A 19,377-nucleotide genomic window follows, 5' to 3' on the forward strand; every position below is an offset into this window, starting at 1 on the left:
CTTTTTGTCAGTTTTGAAATCCCTCTGTATTTTCATTCTACAGAGATGGCAGAGAGATACCAACATCTGAAACTGCATCCTTGTTTGCTGCAATTAACCTAATGCTTGGATAATGGCCAGATCACATGTTTTGAAGACCAAATATCTGCCAAATGAGCCATCCTCTTGGTCTGCTCTCACACCTCTACAACTAGCAGCTTAGCCAATACAGCCTCTATATCTGGTTTTGGGTCTTTTAAAGAAAATCTCTCCCCCATCCTATTTATTCAAAAAAACAGAAAGTAGCTAAGCAATTTGAACTTTTGAAAAAGAGTCAGTTAGGACTTTACAGACACACTTTTTGATCAAGCTTTTTAACATCTGACTTCTCACCAATGTGTTTTGCATTACAGAACAGGTGAACTAGAAAGCACTTTTTTTTCTGTAAGCTATTGAAATGAATGTGTTCCACAGTCTGAATTTTACACAGTGAAATGTTACAATTACAGCTGCCTAAAGATACATATGTGAAAAAAAGGCTTTTCAAAGATGATTGTTCTAAATACTCACTGAAGCACATTTAAGGTTTGTTTGCATCACATGTCTGATAAAGGAGAGGTAGAATTAGTGGCACTAAAAACTCCTTGGGTTTCTCTTTGCCACCAAAGAAACCCCACCTTGTACTCCCAGGTGGGATTTGTAGAGAAGGTCCTGTTGGGTGGATACTGAAGAAGAGACAGGCAGCAGGATAACACAATAAAGACTATTAAAAAGAGTAATTTGTTCTCAAGGAGTTAATATTTCTACCTCTAATTTCACATGCCAAACTGCTTGGACATTTAGTGTTTAGTAGAAAGATATATCCCCATGGTATACATTACTGTATAGTGCAAAGACTGCTGAAGGCTGGGAAGAAAGGAGTGTTGTACCACTTTGAAGCAGAAGATCTGGAGCTGAAGCTATGAAATAGAAAATGCATTAGTGCAATACAGCATTCTAAGGAAAAAAAAAAGTTTTAAACTTTATGCAGTTTCTGTTGAGGTTTAAATCAGTGTTACACGTTTTTTTCCCCAAGTTTGTACCCCTGAGTCAAACATTGAATGAACATTGTACATTAAGTACAGAAACTAGTGTCTAGTTAAAAGCAACAGATTTGAATGGCCATTGCTTCGAAAGTGTTAAACAGTGACAAATACCCTTCCATATGGGAGAAGGGCTAAAACAAAAAGAACAAAACCAAAACAAAAACCCACAAAAACCTCCTAACAACAACAAAAACCAACCCCAAAAAAACCCCACTTTCATTTATACCTAGTTTGTAACCAGGCAAAAGATGGCAACATTTTCCAACCACATTGTTTCCATGTGTTAGGCTGAGGTTTGTGATAAACGAAACCTTCAGTAGGGAAACTTGCTGGGGTTGTATCATTTCAGTATGCACTGTTGAGGACAACTACAACAAAGCAAAGCAATCTTTCTGAGCTATAGGTTGGATGAGACCTTCGAGCACTATGTAAAGGTAGGCAGAGTTTTTTGTAATTATCAGGAGCTCGGAACTCAATACCCCTTATATCCAATGTAGTTTACTAGAGTAATAAACTAAATTGCTGTAGCTTTGCCCTCTCAGACTCTATTAAAACGGTACATTAACACTTTTGCTAACTTAAACATGGTAACATTCAGCTCACTAGAACCTCTGCTGACTCTTTTCAACTATAATTCATGCCTTTCACACTTCTTCCTTTCTTTACAACATCAGGAATAAGCTTATTTAGAAGGCAAGTTCAGGTACAACAAGGACTGACTGTTAATCATTTGCTTTGTTCTGAAAAAAGTGCGTAAAGGACCACCCTGTGTTACTGGGTTTGGGAGAGTCTTCATCATCTTTTGGGGGAAGCAGAAACTGTCGGGAATTAATGGAGCATGGACTTCCGAAAGATGCATTTTCGTTGTTGCTTTCAACTGATCCAGGAGAGTCTGGAATGTCCACATTCCAGGCATTTGTGTTTCCTTGAGGTCTGTAACCTGCGGTTTTATTCAATTCTTCCTCTGCAGATAAATGACTCTCTACTTTCATAGCACTGATAGGCAGCTGCATTTGTGGCTTATAGCCTGCTGTAGTCACTAAGTCTGCGTCTGGCTCTTCTTCTGCTTTAATCTGAGGCTGATACATTGACTGGATGTCAATGTAAACCACCTGAGACGACCCCACAGGTTCATCCATAGGGGGATTTGAGATCTCCTCTTCAATGATAGGGGGGCAGTAGGACACAACCACATGGTTCTCTGTTTCTGAGTCAGAGCCATCTTCAGGCACAGTGGTGTCTGCTGCTGGGGATATCATCTCTGTGTCTTCAATCTTGGGAGCTGCAGATTGTGTTTCCACCACTTCAACGCTATTGGGAGTGCATGGGTTCATTTCCAGTGTTTTAAGTGTCTTATTCCCCTGAAGTGAGAAAAAGAAGAACGAGGAAAGGCTAAACCAAAAGACCTGAAAATCGTGGAAGCTGCAACTTGCCCAATTTAAATTAGTATGCTTACTTGTGCCTTGTGCTCATCCTGTTGCCATTAGTAACACAGAAAAAACTATGTTTTCCTTCCCATTTTCTGGCTCATTACATACTCCTGATAATCTTAAATATATTTTAGCCAACTTAAAGAAACTCCAGATCGTGCAATGTTTCAGAACTTTTCCTCCATATCCTGACTTTGCATAACCCATTCCAAAAGGTTGTCTAAGCATTACATCCAGCTCAACCTACTATGTCTTACCAGGAGGTTGGGGACATGACATGCACACTTTTTCACACTTTCTACTTCTCCTGACGCTATGGCAAGGATGAATACATTATCCCCACACTGCTGTCATGTAGTGACCTCTCATTAGTGTGAGAGGAGAGAAGTACAACAGTCTTTTCCTGGTTTAAACATTGGAAATAACTACATTAACGAAGTTCTAGATAGCCTCTGATAAAAAAGTCTTCCTCTGCCACAGAATTTTTTTCTGTAACTGGAGCAGAAGATTCAAAGTTTCCAAAAGATTTTTTTATTCACAGTGCCTTTCAGAAGTTTAAAATGATAAATTTGAAGTAAGGGTTACCTCACAGATGTTCTTCTGAAACTGCAGTGCTTTACTGTTCTCAGGATTCGGGATCTCTGGATAAAATGTTTCTTTAATCCTTTAGAGGAAGAACAAAGTTTAGAAGTTACTAAGCCCTGAAATATTGTGAATCCACAAAATGAGTCAGGACATTTCCCTTAAACTCAGAATACTGAAGACATATGGCACAAAGATTTAGTGTGTTACACTTTTGCTGAGTATTTAATGGAAAAAACAGCAAACGTTTCTGAGGCTTTCTGTTTGCTTGTTTTGTTTGTTTGGTTTTTGGTTTTGTTTTTTTTTTTCTTTCTTTTTTAAATGGAAGATGGGATGTCTATGTGAGTGTTTGTGAATGGCTCACAAATTACAGTATGTCGCCAGCTAATTTCTATTTGGGAACCATTTATAAACAGTGATCACTGAGACACTATCTTCTGCAAACCCTTTTTTCATTCCTCACTCTGACCTCTCTCCAACTCAATTTTGCCCTCATTTTCTACTATGTGTGTTTTTTGCCACTCACCTTTATTTAAAGCCTGGTGACATATTTTTGTACTAGGAGAAAACAAAGAGCAGCTAAAATAATGGAAAACTCTAGCACTGAAGGAAAACAACAGAATGGAATGCAGGCACTTACCATTCCCTCTTTCGGTAGCACAAGATGCTGGCCACCACTCCAAGCAGCACAACCACTGCCACAGGGATGAGAACTGCAATGATTAATCCGACAGCTGGAGGATCAAAAAAATAGAAAACACAGTAAACGTATATCCAAAGTCACCATCAAGTTTTATGCCTTTCATAACATTCCCACATATTAGAGACTCATCCAACAGTGGTCTACAAACAGTGACCTACACCATACATCCACATATTTGCTGGAAGGGCAAAGGTCCATCCATAAACAGTGCTGATTCAGTGATAACTACAGGAATCAGCAGATACTTCTGATTGTTTAATTGTGAAAGGCTTCACTTGCAACACAAGACTGATTGCTACTGCAATCCTGTTCTCAGCAAGCACTGGAATTGCATTTTCAGGTCACTTGAGTTGGCCAGTCTCTGGTAATGGCTCCTGATATAGGCTAACAACTCATCGCAGGAACTGTACTGCATTTTATATGATTTTCAATGCTTCTAATCTCCAGGGTTTAGCGCAGATACCTACCTACTGCCTTTCTCCACTGATGTTAAGTGCCTTGAGTTGGATTTTTCTTATATTTTAGTTTTATGCCAGGATTCAGTCTTTCATATGAAATACCTTGCTGTTGTTGTTTTTCATTCTGCAAAGTAAATTTCTTTTTTTTTTCCTAACTGCCTTTCTGTGTTTGCTTTCTGGCAGGGGATCGATAAAACTAAATTTAAACCAGAAAGGCATCTGTTAATAATTCTGAAACTAGTAAGTACTTCCACAACATCTTTCTTCCCACTATGTATTAGCAGATACTCATCATGGGAAAGCTGATAAAAACAACTAGTTGCTTGAGAAGACAAACTTCAGATTCCCCCATATTCAGTAGTAGTTCAGAAGTTATTTTTCCAGCACACATCACCATGAACTACAAGGTCGCTGTACTAGGAAAGGGTTTTATCCTCACCCTGAATTGTACTAATCTTTATATTTTAAAATAACTAATTAAATACATTAACAAGTACAGTGTAGGCCCAAACTACCTAAGGAGACCAGCAAAAAAAAAAAAAAAAAAAAAAAAAAACCCAAAGTAAGCTCAGCTTTGTGTACATTGTACACTCTCTGTGCTGAAGACTGTTAACGAACAAGGATATTCAACTATTCAACTTACAGTCTTCCTTTGTCACCACATAGAGGCTGTTTGGAGGGCTCAACCCACCAGCAGTGTAGGCTTGTAGGTCCAGTTGGTAACTTGTTTTGCCTTGAAGATCAAGTATTTTCAAAGATTTCTTTGTTAAGTCAGTGATATTCTTAACTTTAAGTTCTGGGTTCCCTGTTTGTTTGGAAAATGAAACAAGAAAAGCATAACTTTATAAGAAGGGATTCACAGCCTCAGCTTTAGCAAGACTTTCTTGAAACCAGCATATAAAACCTGAATAACAGTCTGTGTAAAAGAAAACCAAAATAAAGAATCCTAGCAATGCTGCATGCTTACACAGCATGAAACAGCACACAAGTGTGTTGCTGCTGCAGACTGGCTTCAGTTTCTTATGCTCCTGCTTGTCCTCTTACATTAATGTGAGTCAGGCTTCAGTTCTTTACAGCGATGTCCTTGCAAGATCAGTACTGAAAGAATATACCCTAGTAAATATATCCATGTAACCTCCCTTATGTCATATCTACACAGGGTATGTGTACACAGGGCAGTGTGGCACACTGCTACTTGGTCACTGCATAGCTTTCTGGCCTCAGTGAGCCAGAGTTTTCTCCAAATTTTGCCTTACCTTAAAAAACAACTGTGCTAACCACACAAGGAGCTGATTATTTCAAATGCCTTTGTTATGTATCAGGGGCCAATTATGTCAGTGAGTGATGCAAATTAATTATGCTTAAAGCGTCTTTTAAAAGTAAAATTAAATTGTTAAAAAACGAACCAAAATGCTTGAGCAAGGAACTCATAGATTTCATTTACCTGATTCCGAAAGCCTAGGCTTTAAAGCATCTTTTTCCCCTTTTGCGAAGGAAAGACGATATCCCTCTAAAAACCCCTGACAATCTTCAATAGGAATGTCTTCCCATTTTACCAATATAGAATCTGAAGAAGTTTCTTCTACAGTAAAATTTGGTGCACGTTTTGGAGCTGTAAGGACAGTTACAAAGGGAAAAGCTGGTAAGAAACCACATTATCATTAAATGCTTAATCCATTTGTTTTATCACTTGTATTTCAGGACTAGCATTCTCAGAATCTTCCTCAATACTTTTCCCTCACTGCCAAGAACAACATCAAAAGACTCAGCAGGCAATACTACAAAAACAGAATTATGTGGGTCTCATTGCTGTAATCAGCAGTACTAACTTAAGTTGTAAGAAAAATCTCTCCTTGGGCTGCCCTCTCAAAGATCTGTATACATAAATACCATTCTTCCTGCAAAAAATCCCCAGGGGTTGAACAAACATCCAGAATATAGAAATTATTTAGATTTTGAAGGCTTTACCTCTGTGACTTCATATCTTAAAATTGAACAAACTCTACCCTCCTATCTATCTATCTCAGCTGAGAAGAAATACCCTTATCAGGAATCACAAGTCCTTATTCCAATACCTCTACCCCTTTGAGTGTTACAACAGCCATTGTTCAAGCTCATGTGCATCAGGACTTAAACTGATACTTGGCTTTGATCTACCAGTGTTGAATTCCTGTTTAAGAATGCATCTATTTTTGTCATGATGGTTATCTGTTCAAAGGGAAGTCTGAAATTTTAGAATGAATCAATGCTCTTGTGCAAAGTGATGCATTTCCCAGTTCCTAATAAATTTCTTCTGCATTTTCAGTCCCCTAAAGCCTTTATCCTTTTACCTTGAAAACTTCCAATCAGTTGAGAATATTATATGGGAAAACCTTATGAGACATTATAAATTAAGAATTTTTACAGAGATACAAATGGCTGAAAGCTCAGCTTCTGGTAAAATTGTCTTAACTTCACCTTCAACCCTAGCAATGAAATAAACAACAGCATTTCCAAAGGTTCAGATTATGTCATCACCTTAGTTTTCCAAGCAAACTATTTTAGCAGAAAAGACATTAAACTCAAAATTAAATGGGTGGTGTAGTTACAATACACTACAATACAACAGATTTGTGATACTAAAGGGTAAAGCCACATTCAGATACCTGGGAATTGGAAACATTCAGACACTAGCATTATCTCCAGGAAAGCAAGACTGACCAAAGGGTAGATACCCAGGCAGGAGGGAATACAGGTGCAGTTCTCAAGAGTGGCTTGTCTAGGATCTAGTTCTGATCTGAGAAGTGCTTGTAAACAGAAATGTTGTGGACACCTTATATACATACGCATTTGCTGAGCTGCACCAAATGTGCTCAGAAAGTTGCCTACTTCCCTGCAGAAGTGACCCCATCCACGTGGTTCAAATTATGCCCTTGACTTCAACTCCAAACACCACTGTTCAGAGAAAAACTTCTGTGATACTTAGTGCCACCACACAAGCTGGAGAGCACAGGGTAATTGTATGCTAGGAACTGGAAGTGGCTGGAGGAATATATTACAATTATATACAGAGGAAAAACAGAAGCCAGTAATACTGTGTGAGGATTCTGGTCTCAATCTTCCTCTGCCAACACTGAGCTAAAAATAGACACAGTCTAAATTTACTTTGTAAAGATCCTGAGCGATAAAATGAACTTACGCAGTTCTTTCATATACCCAGTTATGTTTTTCAGTAACTGATATCCACTGGATTTGCAGCCATATAGTGAAAAGTTGTATCTTATGCCAGGTCTAAACAGAGCTGCAAGAGAAAACCATTGTAAGAATATTTCACTTATAAAGAGTGATGCTTTCAACTTCGATGCAGACTTATCTAAATATATATATTAAAAAAATGACAAAAATCTTAGACCAGTGTTAGGTATAAATAATATCACTACCTGTAATCCCAATAAAATCTATGCCATTAGATGCAGTTTAGAAGCTGTAAGCAAACTAGCTCCTGGAAAAATTTTGGTTCTAAACAAATAGGATTCAAAACAAGCTACTCAAATTGCATAAATTGCTCTTTCCATGGGGAAACACAAACCAAAGTTACCAGAAACTATCCCCTTCCTCTCCTCCCACAGCAGCTATGTAGATCCTGCCTCCTCCTCAGAAATACAAATACATTTTGAAATACCCAGGCTTATTACATCAACTGTACAAAAGAAATTCAGAGAACTCTCAAACGTCACAATGAATCACTTCAGCAATGAACTCCGGGCCTGAGTTGACTCTACAAAACACAGACTGTCATCAAATTTCTGCTTCACATGTCTTTGGTGGAGGCATGGGCATTTGATACTACAATGTGTAAATAATTTACCCCTTTTTCCTCAAGTCAGGGGTGTACACTGCTTTCAAGATGCCACTGTGTAAATCTACAGAAGTCAGGTGGCTTTTGCAAGAGTTCAGGTCCAGTCTGAGAGACTCTCCTGGCAGGGTTAAGCACAAAAGCGCATTTGCCAGTTTGAGTCCAGCCCTTGCAGCCTGGAAACTCCCACAAGGTGCTGCAAGAACCATCCCAAAGAAGAGCTCAGGACCAGAGCAGTGCATCATTGGACAGACGTGGTATTGTCTGCTTAGAAAAACCAAGCTCTAGCCAGCACAAATGAAAACATCATGCACAGTGTTATAATTGCAAGCAGGAAAACACATTGCCTCTCCTCCCAGGTCCCACTCTTGCCTCTAACTTTCCTACGTACACAGCTCCAAGCTGTTTTCTATAATGGAGATTTTACTACTCTAAAAAGCAAATATATACCCTCTGAAACAGCAGAAAAAAAATGCTACGTCTTTTTCGAATCCTCTCTTTCCTCTTGTGCTCCTACTAGTCTCTCCACAGCTGAGTTTCATTTTCCTGATCTACCCACCAGCATCTAGAGACCTGGAATGTGCCCTGTTCCAGGAAATTTCAATTGCTGTCAGCAAGCCAAAACACGGAGGTCACACTTAAAAAAAATCTGCCTCATGTAAAAACAACAGATTAGTCTGCCCCATCCTAAGCAGGGCTGTTTATGTTTAGAATCCCAAACCCTAGATTAAATGTTATGTATTAGGCTGAGTTGGTAAATTACTGAGTGTAGCTAGAAAAGGTAATTTCAATGCAGTTAATAAACAGAGGATGATAACAGTTAGCTCAAGCCTGATACTTGGATTTGGCAAGGCTGTGTAAAAGAAATTAAAATAAATACAGTACCAAGAAGGGGTTCATTTATATACACAAGCACACAGCAATGCAACCATCTCCAGCCTATAGCACTGGTGCTGCTCTCATTCCACTCATTGCTCAGGCTCTCAACCGGAACGACTTGCAAAAAATTATGTCTGACTTACCAGACTTTATCACTGCATTTGTTTTATTTGAAGGAAACTTCTGCCAGTCCACTCTACAGGGTTCAGAGCCAGATGAATAACACCATTTTACTACATAGCCACAGGTCATATTTGGGTAAGAATTCCAAGAAATATAAATTCCGTTCCCCATTGCCACGGCCCGATCTGTTTTGACATTGTCTGCAAGAAAGATCACACTGAAATCCATCAGAAAGCAGGCACTTATCTGTAGTCCAAGATGGAAGAAAGCCTTCTAGCCCCAGCACAAAGGTTTTATAAATTGCAATCATTTCTAAGGATGGAGAGGCACACTCCTGGTACTGCGAAATTCGAAGTGGTGCACTCAGCTATGATTTCTGAAGTGCTGGAAATCTGACACAGCCTGCAGCAAATTCCTCAGCCAGCCTTAAGTACAATGACAGCAGCACTGCAGCCCAGGACTGGTTTAAAAAGCACTTTTGCAAGGTAAGGTTTTACAGCAGATGTCAGGTTCAAATGTGAGTTGACACCAATTTGGCAGGAGCCTCCAGCTATAAATTCCCGCTGTCATTTCATCATACAGTTTGGATTGTGTTTCATTCAAAGTGTCTTGCTGTCACTTGCCTAACCGTAGACAACCATTTTTCACTGAGATCAACAGCAAAAGTCAAGTCCCTGGCGAAATTTATGGAGGCTCCAGTCTACAAGGGGTAAATTGGAAAAATACCAACAAAACACAAAGGAAAATTAAAAAGAAAAGCTTTGTATTTACTCTATTTTCCTTGTTTCTGAACATCAAAGGTTTAGCTGCCCTTGAAATTATTAGATCTGGGAATGACTTCTGATTCCTGCAGCTTCCCTCTGTGGCTGTCCATCAGATGGGACCCTGTCAAGCTAAGGGATGTTTTCCAAAGGCCACCACAACAGCTGTGGCTCCACAAGAGATCTGCAAAAATAATCTCAGGGTTTCAGTTTTTCTTTTTTCAGTGTTCTCATCTATGCTCCCTACTGTGTCTATTATTTCATGTTATTAAAGCCATAAACTATGGAAGGCTGAAGGGCAAGGGCAGTTTTTAAGAGGCAGTGCTGTGAAAACTTTACTCTCACAAATGTGCTGTGAAATGTTGAAGGACTGCCTATTTCCACACAATCTTTACATACAGATAACCATGCAATAGCTATCCTTTTCTAGGTTGATCATGGGAAGAAAGACATAAGAGTAAAAAAATGCAAGTCAGCTCCACAAATCTTTCAATACTTTTCTCTAAAAGCAATGATGCATCCTGTGAAACTATGCTTCTATGACGCTTGAAGAGAGCATATTTCTGGTTACTCTGTTTTAATTTTCCTATTTACAGGAAAGACTTATTAATAGAAGTGAGCATGCACTCTCTAAATAGTGCTTAAACACACTACAATAAAATTTTATTTCGTAAGCCAGATAACTAGAAATTCACCTAGGGCAGTTTGCTTATAACTGCAACCTAGACTAGTAGAAATTACTACTACCACTACTGTGTACTACTGTGACAAGAGATCCTGTAACAGCCAGATCACATGCTCCAACTCTCTACAGAACACTCTCCAAGGACAGAGACAAATTAATTAAGGCAGAATACCCTTTGTGTTTTTGGTTTTCACAAGTCCTCAGGCAGATCGCAATCTTCAGAGCCACTGTTTTCTTATGGACACTAAAAGCACTTACAGACTGCACACAGGAAGCAGGCAGAAAAGATGTTTGGGCAGAAATGTCAGTCAGTTCAGTGAATGAGTCACCTTTCATGACTCCAGTCAGTGACTCAGACAATTCCTACACCAACCTAGGAGCAAATCTTCAACAAGCATGTTGAGTAACACCAAAGAGAAACTCAGGCTTCTGAGAGAAAGCTTAACTAAATGCAGAGCTCCAGCTGCCATCAGTTGTCCCACACCACAAACCTATTACAGAAACCTCCCCAACTCACAGAGCCTCTTTCATTCCTGAAGGAGAGCTATGAAATCATTTTTATTCATTCAACTGTCCTGCACAATTCGTTTTCCCTCCAAGGGGCAGACTGAGGATACACATTTAGGTATTGGTATTTTGGAGAACTGCAAGAAACACTAAGAGAAATGGTCTTCCTTTGCATGGAAACAAACTCCTTTTTTCTCTCTTATCTCAGTTAAAGAACATTTCTTCCTACAAGACATGGCTCTGTCTTATCAGAACCTAAGTTACAAGATAGTCAACTGTGATCCCTGTTCTCTGGGTGGGGAAGGAGATGCAGCACCATACATACTCCTGGCAAACAAGTAGGGGGGGCATTGCTGCAGAGCATCAAACAGATCTGGCGTTGAAGGCTTGGGCTTTGGGAGATTACACTCTTCCTGGTGTCCAGTGAAGCATGGACTCTCAGTTGCCCCAAGCAATATTATCTTCTCCCCAAGCTCTGGGTTAGGAGCAGAAAACCATTATCTGGCTCAACTATTTTCTTTTACAAAAGCCCACAGCAAGAGTGGTAGCGCTTTAATTGGGAAGCTAAAATCCTATCTCCTTTCCAAACACAGGCTTCTAGTACAAGGGTGCCAACACTTTACCAACCAGTCCAATTAGTATTCTCCTGCAGAGCTCACAGGCATTGAACTGACAATTATTCCCTTAAAAAGCCACACAACACCTCTAAAACTTTATTCTGAGTCTTTTTAGCACGTAACACTTTTCAGTGTCTCAACAAGAACACACAGAAATAAGCTGAGCTTCCTAAACATCAGAGACAAACGCTTTGAAGCTTCATCCTTGTTGTTCCTGGGAGGTCTCCAGAAAAGTAAAAATAGCTGCAGAGACTGCACACCATCAGCCTCCTTTTCTGCAGAGAGTACGATTAGTTGGTGAGACATTATCCTAAAAGTAAACCAGCAATTATTTAATTCCCTCACCCAGTATATTTGGGTTGGGAAATAAACCCAAAACCAAATGCAAAAAAAAGCCCAAAGTCTGTATCTAACTTATTTTTCAATAAACAGACTTGCCCATGTATTCCCCAAGCTTTGAAGGTGTTTGTTGGGAGCACTCACCACTTGGAAGTTCCACACTTGTTATCCTTGACGGAGGAGATGACCCTGCATGGTTTTTGGCTACGACACTGATTACACAGTCGTTTTTTCCAAGTGTTATCTCAGTACTGTTTGAGGGTTCGATGACTTCTTTATACTCCAGTGGTGTCTCTAGCAAGTAGCAGGACACTTCATGAGACACTATTTTTCCATTGGCTTCAGAAAGGGATAAAGGCTATGAACAGACAAAAAGCACATTAAAACCGAAACAGAATAAACAAAAGAAGATACAGAATAATACAAAATTAATGTCTTAATCTGATGACTGCATAGATCTATGAGTTAGAAAAGGTAGTTACTACTCAAGTGTAACTCTGAGAATTAATACAAGTTCCTAGGTTTTAAATTTTCAGCTGACATGTATTAAAAATTTAATTCTTCACTCTCGTTTTGGTGAAAAACACTGATCCCAGTGTATGGTTCAATGAAAAGTTAAGAAAAGCAGTCAATTTATTGCATATAAATGCCATTCACTTATAAATGTGTGAGGAAATAGTTTTTCATAGATTTACATTACATGATATTTTAAAACTTTATGTGTTCTATCTACCTTCCAGTAGATTTTTAGACTTTTTCCAGAAGGACTTTTCTCTCTCCAGATATCTGGTCCTCTTGCAGGAGCTAAGAAAAAAAAAAAAAAAGAGAGAGAGAAAAAAAAGTGATTTTTTTTTCCCCCCAAGTCACAGAGAAGACAATTTACCACCTATTAAAAAGTTATTTTTTGAGATGTGTTTTTACAAATTCAAAAAATTATATTAAAAAATTAAACAAACTTACGGGCTTCCAGTGTTGTGTGCTCCTCTATTCTGCTCCAGTCACTCCACCTCCAGAAGTGGTCAGCAGCTGAGCAGCGCACCCTGAACCGGTATTTTGTGTATGGGTGCAATGTGTTCACCTGAGCTGTGTAAGTTGAGAATTTTCCACCAGGCATGGACACATTGTGCTGTTAGAAATTTAGAGAAATCAGAATCATAGAATCAGTCAGGGTTGGACGGGACCACAAGGATCATCTAGTTCCAAGCCCCCTGCCATGGGCAGGGACACCTCACACTACATCAAGCTGGCCAGAGCCTCATCCAGCCTGGCTGCAAACACCTCCAGGGATGGGGCCTCAACCACCTCCCTGGACAACCCAGTCCAGGCTCTCACTACTCTCATGGGGAAGAACTTCTTCCTCACGTCCAGCATGAATCTCCCCACTTCCAGCTTTATTCCATTCCCCTAGTCCTGTCACTACCTGATAGCCTAAAAAGTCCCTCCCCAGCTTTCTTGTAGGCACCCCTCAGATACTGGAAGGCCACAATAAGGTCACCTCGGAACCTTCTCTTCTCCAGACTGAACAGCCCCAACTCTTTCAGTCTGTCCTCACAGGAGAGGTGCTCCAGCCCTCTGATCATCCTGGTGGCCCTTCTCTGGACACGTTCCAGCATGTCCATATCCCTCTTTTATAGGGGATCCAGAACTGGATGCAACACATATACATTTTTTGTCCCTAAGATTATGCCGAAAGTTTCATTTGCCCCCAAAAATACTGATAATGTGAAAAAAGCTGTAGTCAAGCCCTACAAAGAAATTAATGAAAAAGAAAACTCTTTCCTATGCAGTCACCTCAAAAAAAAAAAAAAACAGGAAAAAAAATCAGAAGTTTGCCAAAATAAAGATATATATAGCAAAGAAATTAAAACATGGCAGTAGGTAGCACCTTTGAGATGTAAAGCATAAAAAGGGGAAATAACACTGATGATCCTTCAGCAGGGAGAGTTCTGCACACAGCAGGGGGATGTTGATTCCCATCTATCCCATCGAGTCCTCTTCTGTCCCATACGCAGCAAAATTGTTTGTATGAGCCAGGACAGGATTTCACCCCTGGTACACCAAGGAAACTGGGTGGGACAGAGGCCACTGTCCTAATACACATGTGCAGAAGCATGCTAAAGACAGTTTGTCTGAGCAAAGTGTTTATCATGTGGTCTTCCTGGGTAGCCATTTTTCTTCCAAAAGACAGTATCTAGGTCTTACCCAGGTGATCTCTGCTCACATCTCTTACCACAGGATTAGTCTCTCCCATTATTCTTAAAAATGGTGTGAGTCTAGGGAGTGTTTAAGTTTCATGAGTCCTCAGAGAAACTCCCAAGCTTGGGAATATTTTTTGCTGCATCTAATTACAACACATGTGCACCACAGCTGCCAAAATCTGGACTCCAAGTGACTTTAAAATGCGACTAATTGTGCGTTTCTAAAACCAAATGACAACTTGGAAAATATGTTTTAAAAGCCAACAATTTCTCACACTGATGGAAAAGCTTCTGAACACATCTTCAAAATGCCATGTAAGACCCAACAGCAATTTCACAGCTACTTTTGTCTATTACAGAGAGGTCTTGGAGGGTTTTTATTAAGTACAAAGTAACAAGGCAGTAAAAAACTTGTTACCAAGTTCACTGTGTTTCACAATATCTCTAGCTCCTCCTGTGGCGGTGCAAGGCCATCTCTTGCTGCCCTACATGACTGACCTAGTAAGAACGCTGCTGACCAGCAAGTGTGTGCCTGAGGCTTCAAGACCCATTAACTCTGGCTAGACAGAATTGTATAAGTCTGCTTTTTCATCAGTTTAAGCTAACTGAAATGGGGATAGGTGGCACTTGGGTGCTTGTTTTCTCTGCTGACTGCTCCAGAAGCAGGAGCTGTTAGGAGCAGAGAAATGAAGACAACTGTGGGTGGTGGTACCTCAAACTACACAGCAAAACCCAACACAGCTCATCCATCAGAGCAGTTATGTATGTCTCACACCTAGTTCTTTCTCCTGTTAATTCCAAAGATATCTATGATTTTTTAATTTTTTTTCAGTACCCATGTCTGAGCACTGCTTAACACATATCTTTACAGAGAAAATATAAAAAGCTTAAGGCTTCCACACTCAGTGCTTTGAAAGTATTTTAAAAATACTCTTACAACACATGAATTAACTACTACCCTATTATTTTAGAGGCAATGTATGTCATTATTATCTTAAGCTCCAGTCAGTAAGACAGGGCACTAAATCTGGGCAACACCTGCAAAATCTGGAAAATCCAAACCACACCCAGAAATCATAGAATCATAGAATCAAGAAGGCTGGAAGAGACCTCAAACATCATCGAGTCCAACCTGTCACCCTAAACCTCATGACTATCTAAATCATGGCACCAAGTGCCACGTCCAATCCCCTCTTGAACACCTCCAGGGATGGTGACTCCACCACCTCCCTGGGCAGCACATTCCAATGGCCAACCACTCTCTCTGTGAAGAACTTTCTCCTCACCTTGAGCCTAAACCTCCCCTGGCGCAGCTTGAGACTGTGTCCTCTTGTTCTGGTGCTGGTTGCCTGGGAGAAGAGACCAAACCCCTCCTGGCTACAACCTCCCTTCAGGTAGTTGTAGACAGCAATGAGGTCACCCCTGAGCCTCCTCTTCTCCAGGCTAAACAGTCCCAGCTTCCTCAGCCTCTCCTCATAGGGCTTGTGCTCAAGGCCTCTCACCAGCCTCGTTGCCCTTCTCTGGACATGCTCCAGCAATTCAACAGCTTTCCTAAACTGAGGGGCCCAGTCACATTCTCTCTGGATGCAGAGGTCTTCACTGGGGTTACCTACTGTTAAGTTCAGTGGGGCAATCCCTCCCTGTCCTGTGTCTGTACCACTGGCATACAAGCAGGTTTAGCAGCTCCCTATTACAGCCAGATGTATGTCAATTGATGATAGCAAGCAAACCAGCTGTTCTCTGAAACAACCCCTGTGGAAGCCTGTGCATCCTGGAACAAGTGTGTATTAATACAGTTTGTACCAAGACAGACAAAGTACAAGGACTTATTCTAAAGGGTCAGCACAAATCACTATAAGCAGGCAACAATGGAGCTAAGCAGAAATTTTTCTAACTTTTGAAGATGGACTTCTAGTCATTACCACACTAACCATTTAACAGGATTATCAGAATGAAGCTCTTAGAGAGAAAATAATTTGAAATGTGATTAAAGACCAGCATCTGAGCCCTCCCCAAAACAGTAATTAGAAATAGCACTTACCATTTTTTGTCCAGAGTGACCACTGCTAATTTCGATTTGACACAGAAGTCTAATCTCAGCAAAGCTGCCATTGATAAACCACTGCAGATGGACACTTGTAGAGCTGTTTCCAGATACAGTTAACTTTTCTGGAGCTTTTGGATGAACTTAAAAAGTAAAGAAAAAAACCCAACTCAGTTTTAAGAAAGAAACATTCATTTTAATTCAGAAAAAAACCTGATGTTAAAATATGAAAGCACATCAGAAAGATAAATAAATTATCAAATATGCAGGTAGGACAGCTGGTGCTGGGAAGGCACTCACAGTCTCATTCCCGATGCTCTTCTCAGCTATCAAACATGGAAACAAACTTACTTAAGGCTGGCATATGTGTTAAGGAGTTGGAAACACAGAAAAAGATTTCTGCTTCTACTGGCTCTATCTGAAGAAGCAAAACAGGTGCTATTTCAGAGGACCACGGTGACAGACAAAAGTCCTACAACTTTGTTAACCTTCTAGGAACTTTTAAACTTAGAACTGAATGATCTCTCCCCTCTCCAAACTCCCTCCATGGATTTTTTTCGGTAATATTCAGTACTACTATTCATAGCCTGTCAGAGAAGAAAATCTCTACCACTGGAATCGGTCCAGTTACCCCTAAGGAAATACGTACTTTATTTTGGGAATTAAGTGGACACTGAGGGAAAAGAAAGGAAAAAAGAAACAAATAGGAAACAGCAGTCATATGTGCTCAGTGCAAACCAGCCCAGTTTATGACTAACAGAACTTATTATACTTTCCTAGGACCTTCCAATTTACTCTGGTAATTCTAATCTCAGGTTACTTGAATTGGGACATACAAAAAAAAAATGTTCATGTTTAACTTCAATCTTTCAGAGAGAACAGCAGAATGCTGTAACCACTAGGAACTCCTCAGTCTTTGGCTGTGGTTGTGTAGGCAGATAGAAAAGGGTGGGGAAGACAGCCTAGAAATGTGGCAATGTTCTCCTTTTCCTTGTTTAAACTGAAGGTCTAATGAAAGAAGTTATTTTGCTCCACAAACAACAGCAGCAGATAGTTTTGGCTATTACCATAGCAGGTAATCCTCCTGTTACTACCTTTTAGTGCTACTATTTTTATGCTCCAAATCCTGCTGCTGTAAAACTGCACCTTTTGCCCTGTAAGCAGATACTGATATATAGGGGCACATAGAGTTCATAAAGGTACATCTAAATTTCATTTATTCATGTGTAATAGAAAGCAAAGCAATACATAAGCAACAACTGGCTAATTGTTAGACTGCAAGCAGCATTTAACCACACAGCAGTGTATCCAGTCTGGTAGAACTGCTGTTGAGAACTGGCATCTCCCTGTGTACCTAACTCTTGCCTCAAAACATGTCCTAAATTATTTCCCCTTCAAGTTTGAATTATCAAACACAGCGAAATACTGGTGACAATAAAACAATATAATGATAGGAATACCATGTCAGAGTTCTTCAAGCCCAAAACAAAGAAATGGCTAGTAAGCAGCAAACACTTTTTTTTTTTTTTTTTTTTTAAACCTTGCACTGTTTCAGTCTTACCTCTTTGAGTTAAATTAACCAAAAGTGATGATGCTGTTTCCCCAATAGGATTGAAGACACCTAATACAAAATCGTAGGTTTTTTGCTCAGGCAGTACTTGAAAGCCACAGACACGGTCTCTGTTAATTTCATTGACTTCACATGAAACATTTTTACCAGATATTCTAAAATATAAAAGGGGAGGGGAAGAACAACTTAATTCTTTTGATAAGACCATTTCTAGCAACGGGCAGAAGTCTAGACTGAAAACACAGTAAAGAACAATGGGTTCACTGACACAAGGCTTACAGAATTAATTGGCTGCAGGGGTATATCTAATACCACAAAAGCAGGTTAAAGTGGCATCAGTCATGACTTGCCCTGTTCTCATGTGAGACTTTCCTCTTCCACTAGCATAACATTTCCATCCTCTCATTTCTCAAAAGCTTGGAAAACAGGTAGGTCCTGTAAAACCACTTCACAAGTCACAACTAAAATTCTGATTCAAAGTACCTTTGTTCAGATCAGCATACATTTACATTTAAAGAATGTTCTTAATTGCTTTCTGAACTAGGGATATGCATTTTCCAATCAGCCCCACCAAATCTACATTATGGTTGGTTACCTGTGATACATCCACTGCCCCAGATGTTTTTAAATCAAAAGCTGGAGAGGTGGTATGGTAACAGCCAAGATCAGAGCTAGATCTTTACGGTAAAATCTAAAGTGTGTATGTATGTTTATAGAAATTGTTTTGATTATAATCTGTGTAAACCTCTCATTCAGTAGAATAAGTTCAATTTCTTCCTTTGGTCATTTTTACTGCGTTTTAGCTGAGCTCTGAGCTTCCTTCACACCATACTTCCTATTTAAATAGCTCAGTATGGGCTGAGAACAAGGATGAGAATATTTACCCTGGAATACATCACGTTAATCTCCTCACACCTTTGGGCTGACTGAAACAAGTCTGAACTACATCCTCATTTATGAACTGAGTATGGTCAGCCAATGACTGGAGCTCCTTGCCTTTGAAAACCTTGTCCACCTCTGTGCAACCTAACCAATGACCTTTTTTAGCAGTAGCATTCTGGACAACACCTGTGATTGTTAATCCATACTCATTGCCTCTGACTTGCTTCAAAACCACCATAAGAATCCATTTGCCACTAGTTTTTGCGACTCAAGCCTCTCTTGGCTCCTTTCCCTGACTGCTCTTTTGGCATTATGTTGGAGTCTCCTTGCCATGGGAACTTTGTTAACTCTTCACTAACTCCTAATCATAACCACCAAGGAATCCTATTTGTAAGTGTGATTTCAAATCAACTATTCACTTGCAAGGATGTGATGCAAGACAGACCAGTTCCCACTTCTTTCTATGGATGATGACAGTGTTATTTGTCCCTTTCAACGTTTTCCAGGCAGCCACTTCGCTTGCTCTGCACTCTCTAGTTCTTAATGCTGGGAGGAGAACAGATGTAGGCTTCTTGCTATTTGCCCTAGCAGCACTTGGGAAATGTTTCATGGCCTGTCTTACAATGTTCCTCCATGAGTTTCTGTCATCCTGCATAGCAGAAGCTAAGTAAATGTCTAGACAGAAGATCTGATGCAGGTT

The 19,377-nt window shown here is 39.9% G+C and overlaps 1 protein-coding gene across 1 annotated transcript in view; it reads right to left on the reverse strand.

The window, feature by feature from the left end:
• Positions 1-1,009: 1,009 nt before the first annotated feature.
• LOC128979452 (leukemia inhibitory factor receptor-like) overlaps positions 1,010-19,377 on the reverse strand; it is a 29,740-nt gene continuing 11,372 nt past the window's right edge. Inside the window, exons 8-19 of the mRNA XM_054397672.1 lie at positions 17,787-17,950; positions 16,223-16,368; positions 12,944-13,109; positions 12,717-12,787; positions 12,128-12,341; positions 9,095-9,274; positions 7,416-7,517; positions 5,682-5,849; positions 4,881-5,042; positions 3,717-3,810; positions 3,080-3,158; positions 1,010-2,425 (exon numbers count right to left, since the gene is read on the reverse strand). Coding sequence (XP_054253647.1) covers positions 1,787-2,425; positions 3,080-3,158; positions 3,717-3,810; positions 4,881-5,042; positions 5,682-5,849; positions 7,416-7,517; positions 9,095-9,274; positions 12,128-12,341; positions 12,717-12,787; positions 12,944-13,109; positions 16,223-16,368; positions 17,787-17,950 — 2,185 coding nt within the window. The 3' untranslated portion in view covers positions 1,010-1,786. The remainder of the gene's footprint in view (positions 2,426-3,079; positions 3,159-3,716; positions 3,811-4,880; positions 5,043-5,681; positions 5,850-7,415; positions 7,518-9,094; positions 9,275-12,127; positions 12,342-12,716; positions 12,788-12,943; positions 13,110-16,222; positions 16,369-17,786; positions 17,951-19,377) is intronic.

This window comes from Indicator indicator, chromosome Z, assembly GCF_027791375.1.
Source record: "Indicator indicator isolate 239-I01 chromosome Z, UM_Iind_1.1, whole genome shotgun sequence".
Lineage (NCBI taxonomy): Eukaryota > Metazoa > Chordata > Aves > Piciformes > Indicatoridae > Indicator > Indicator indicator.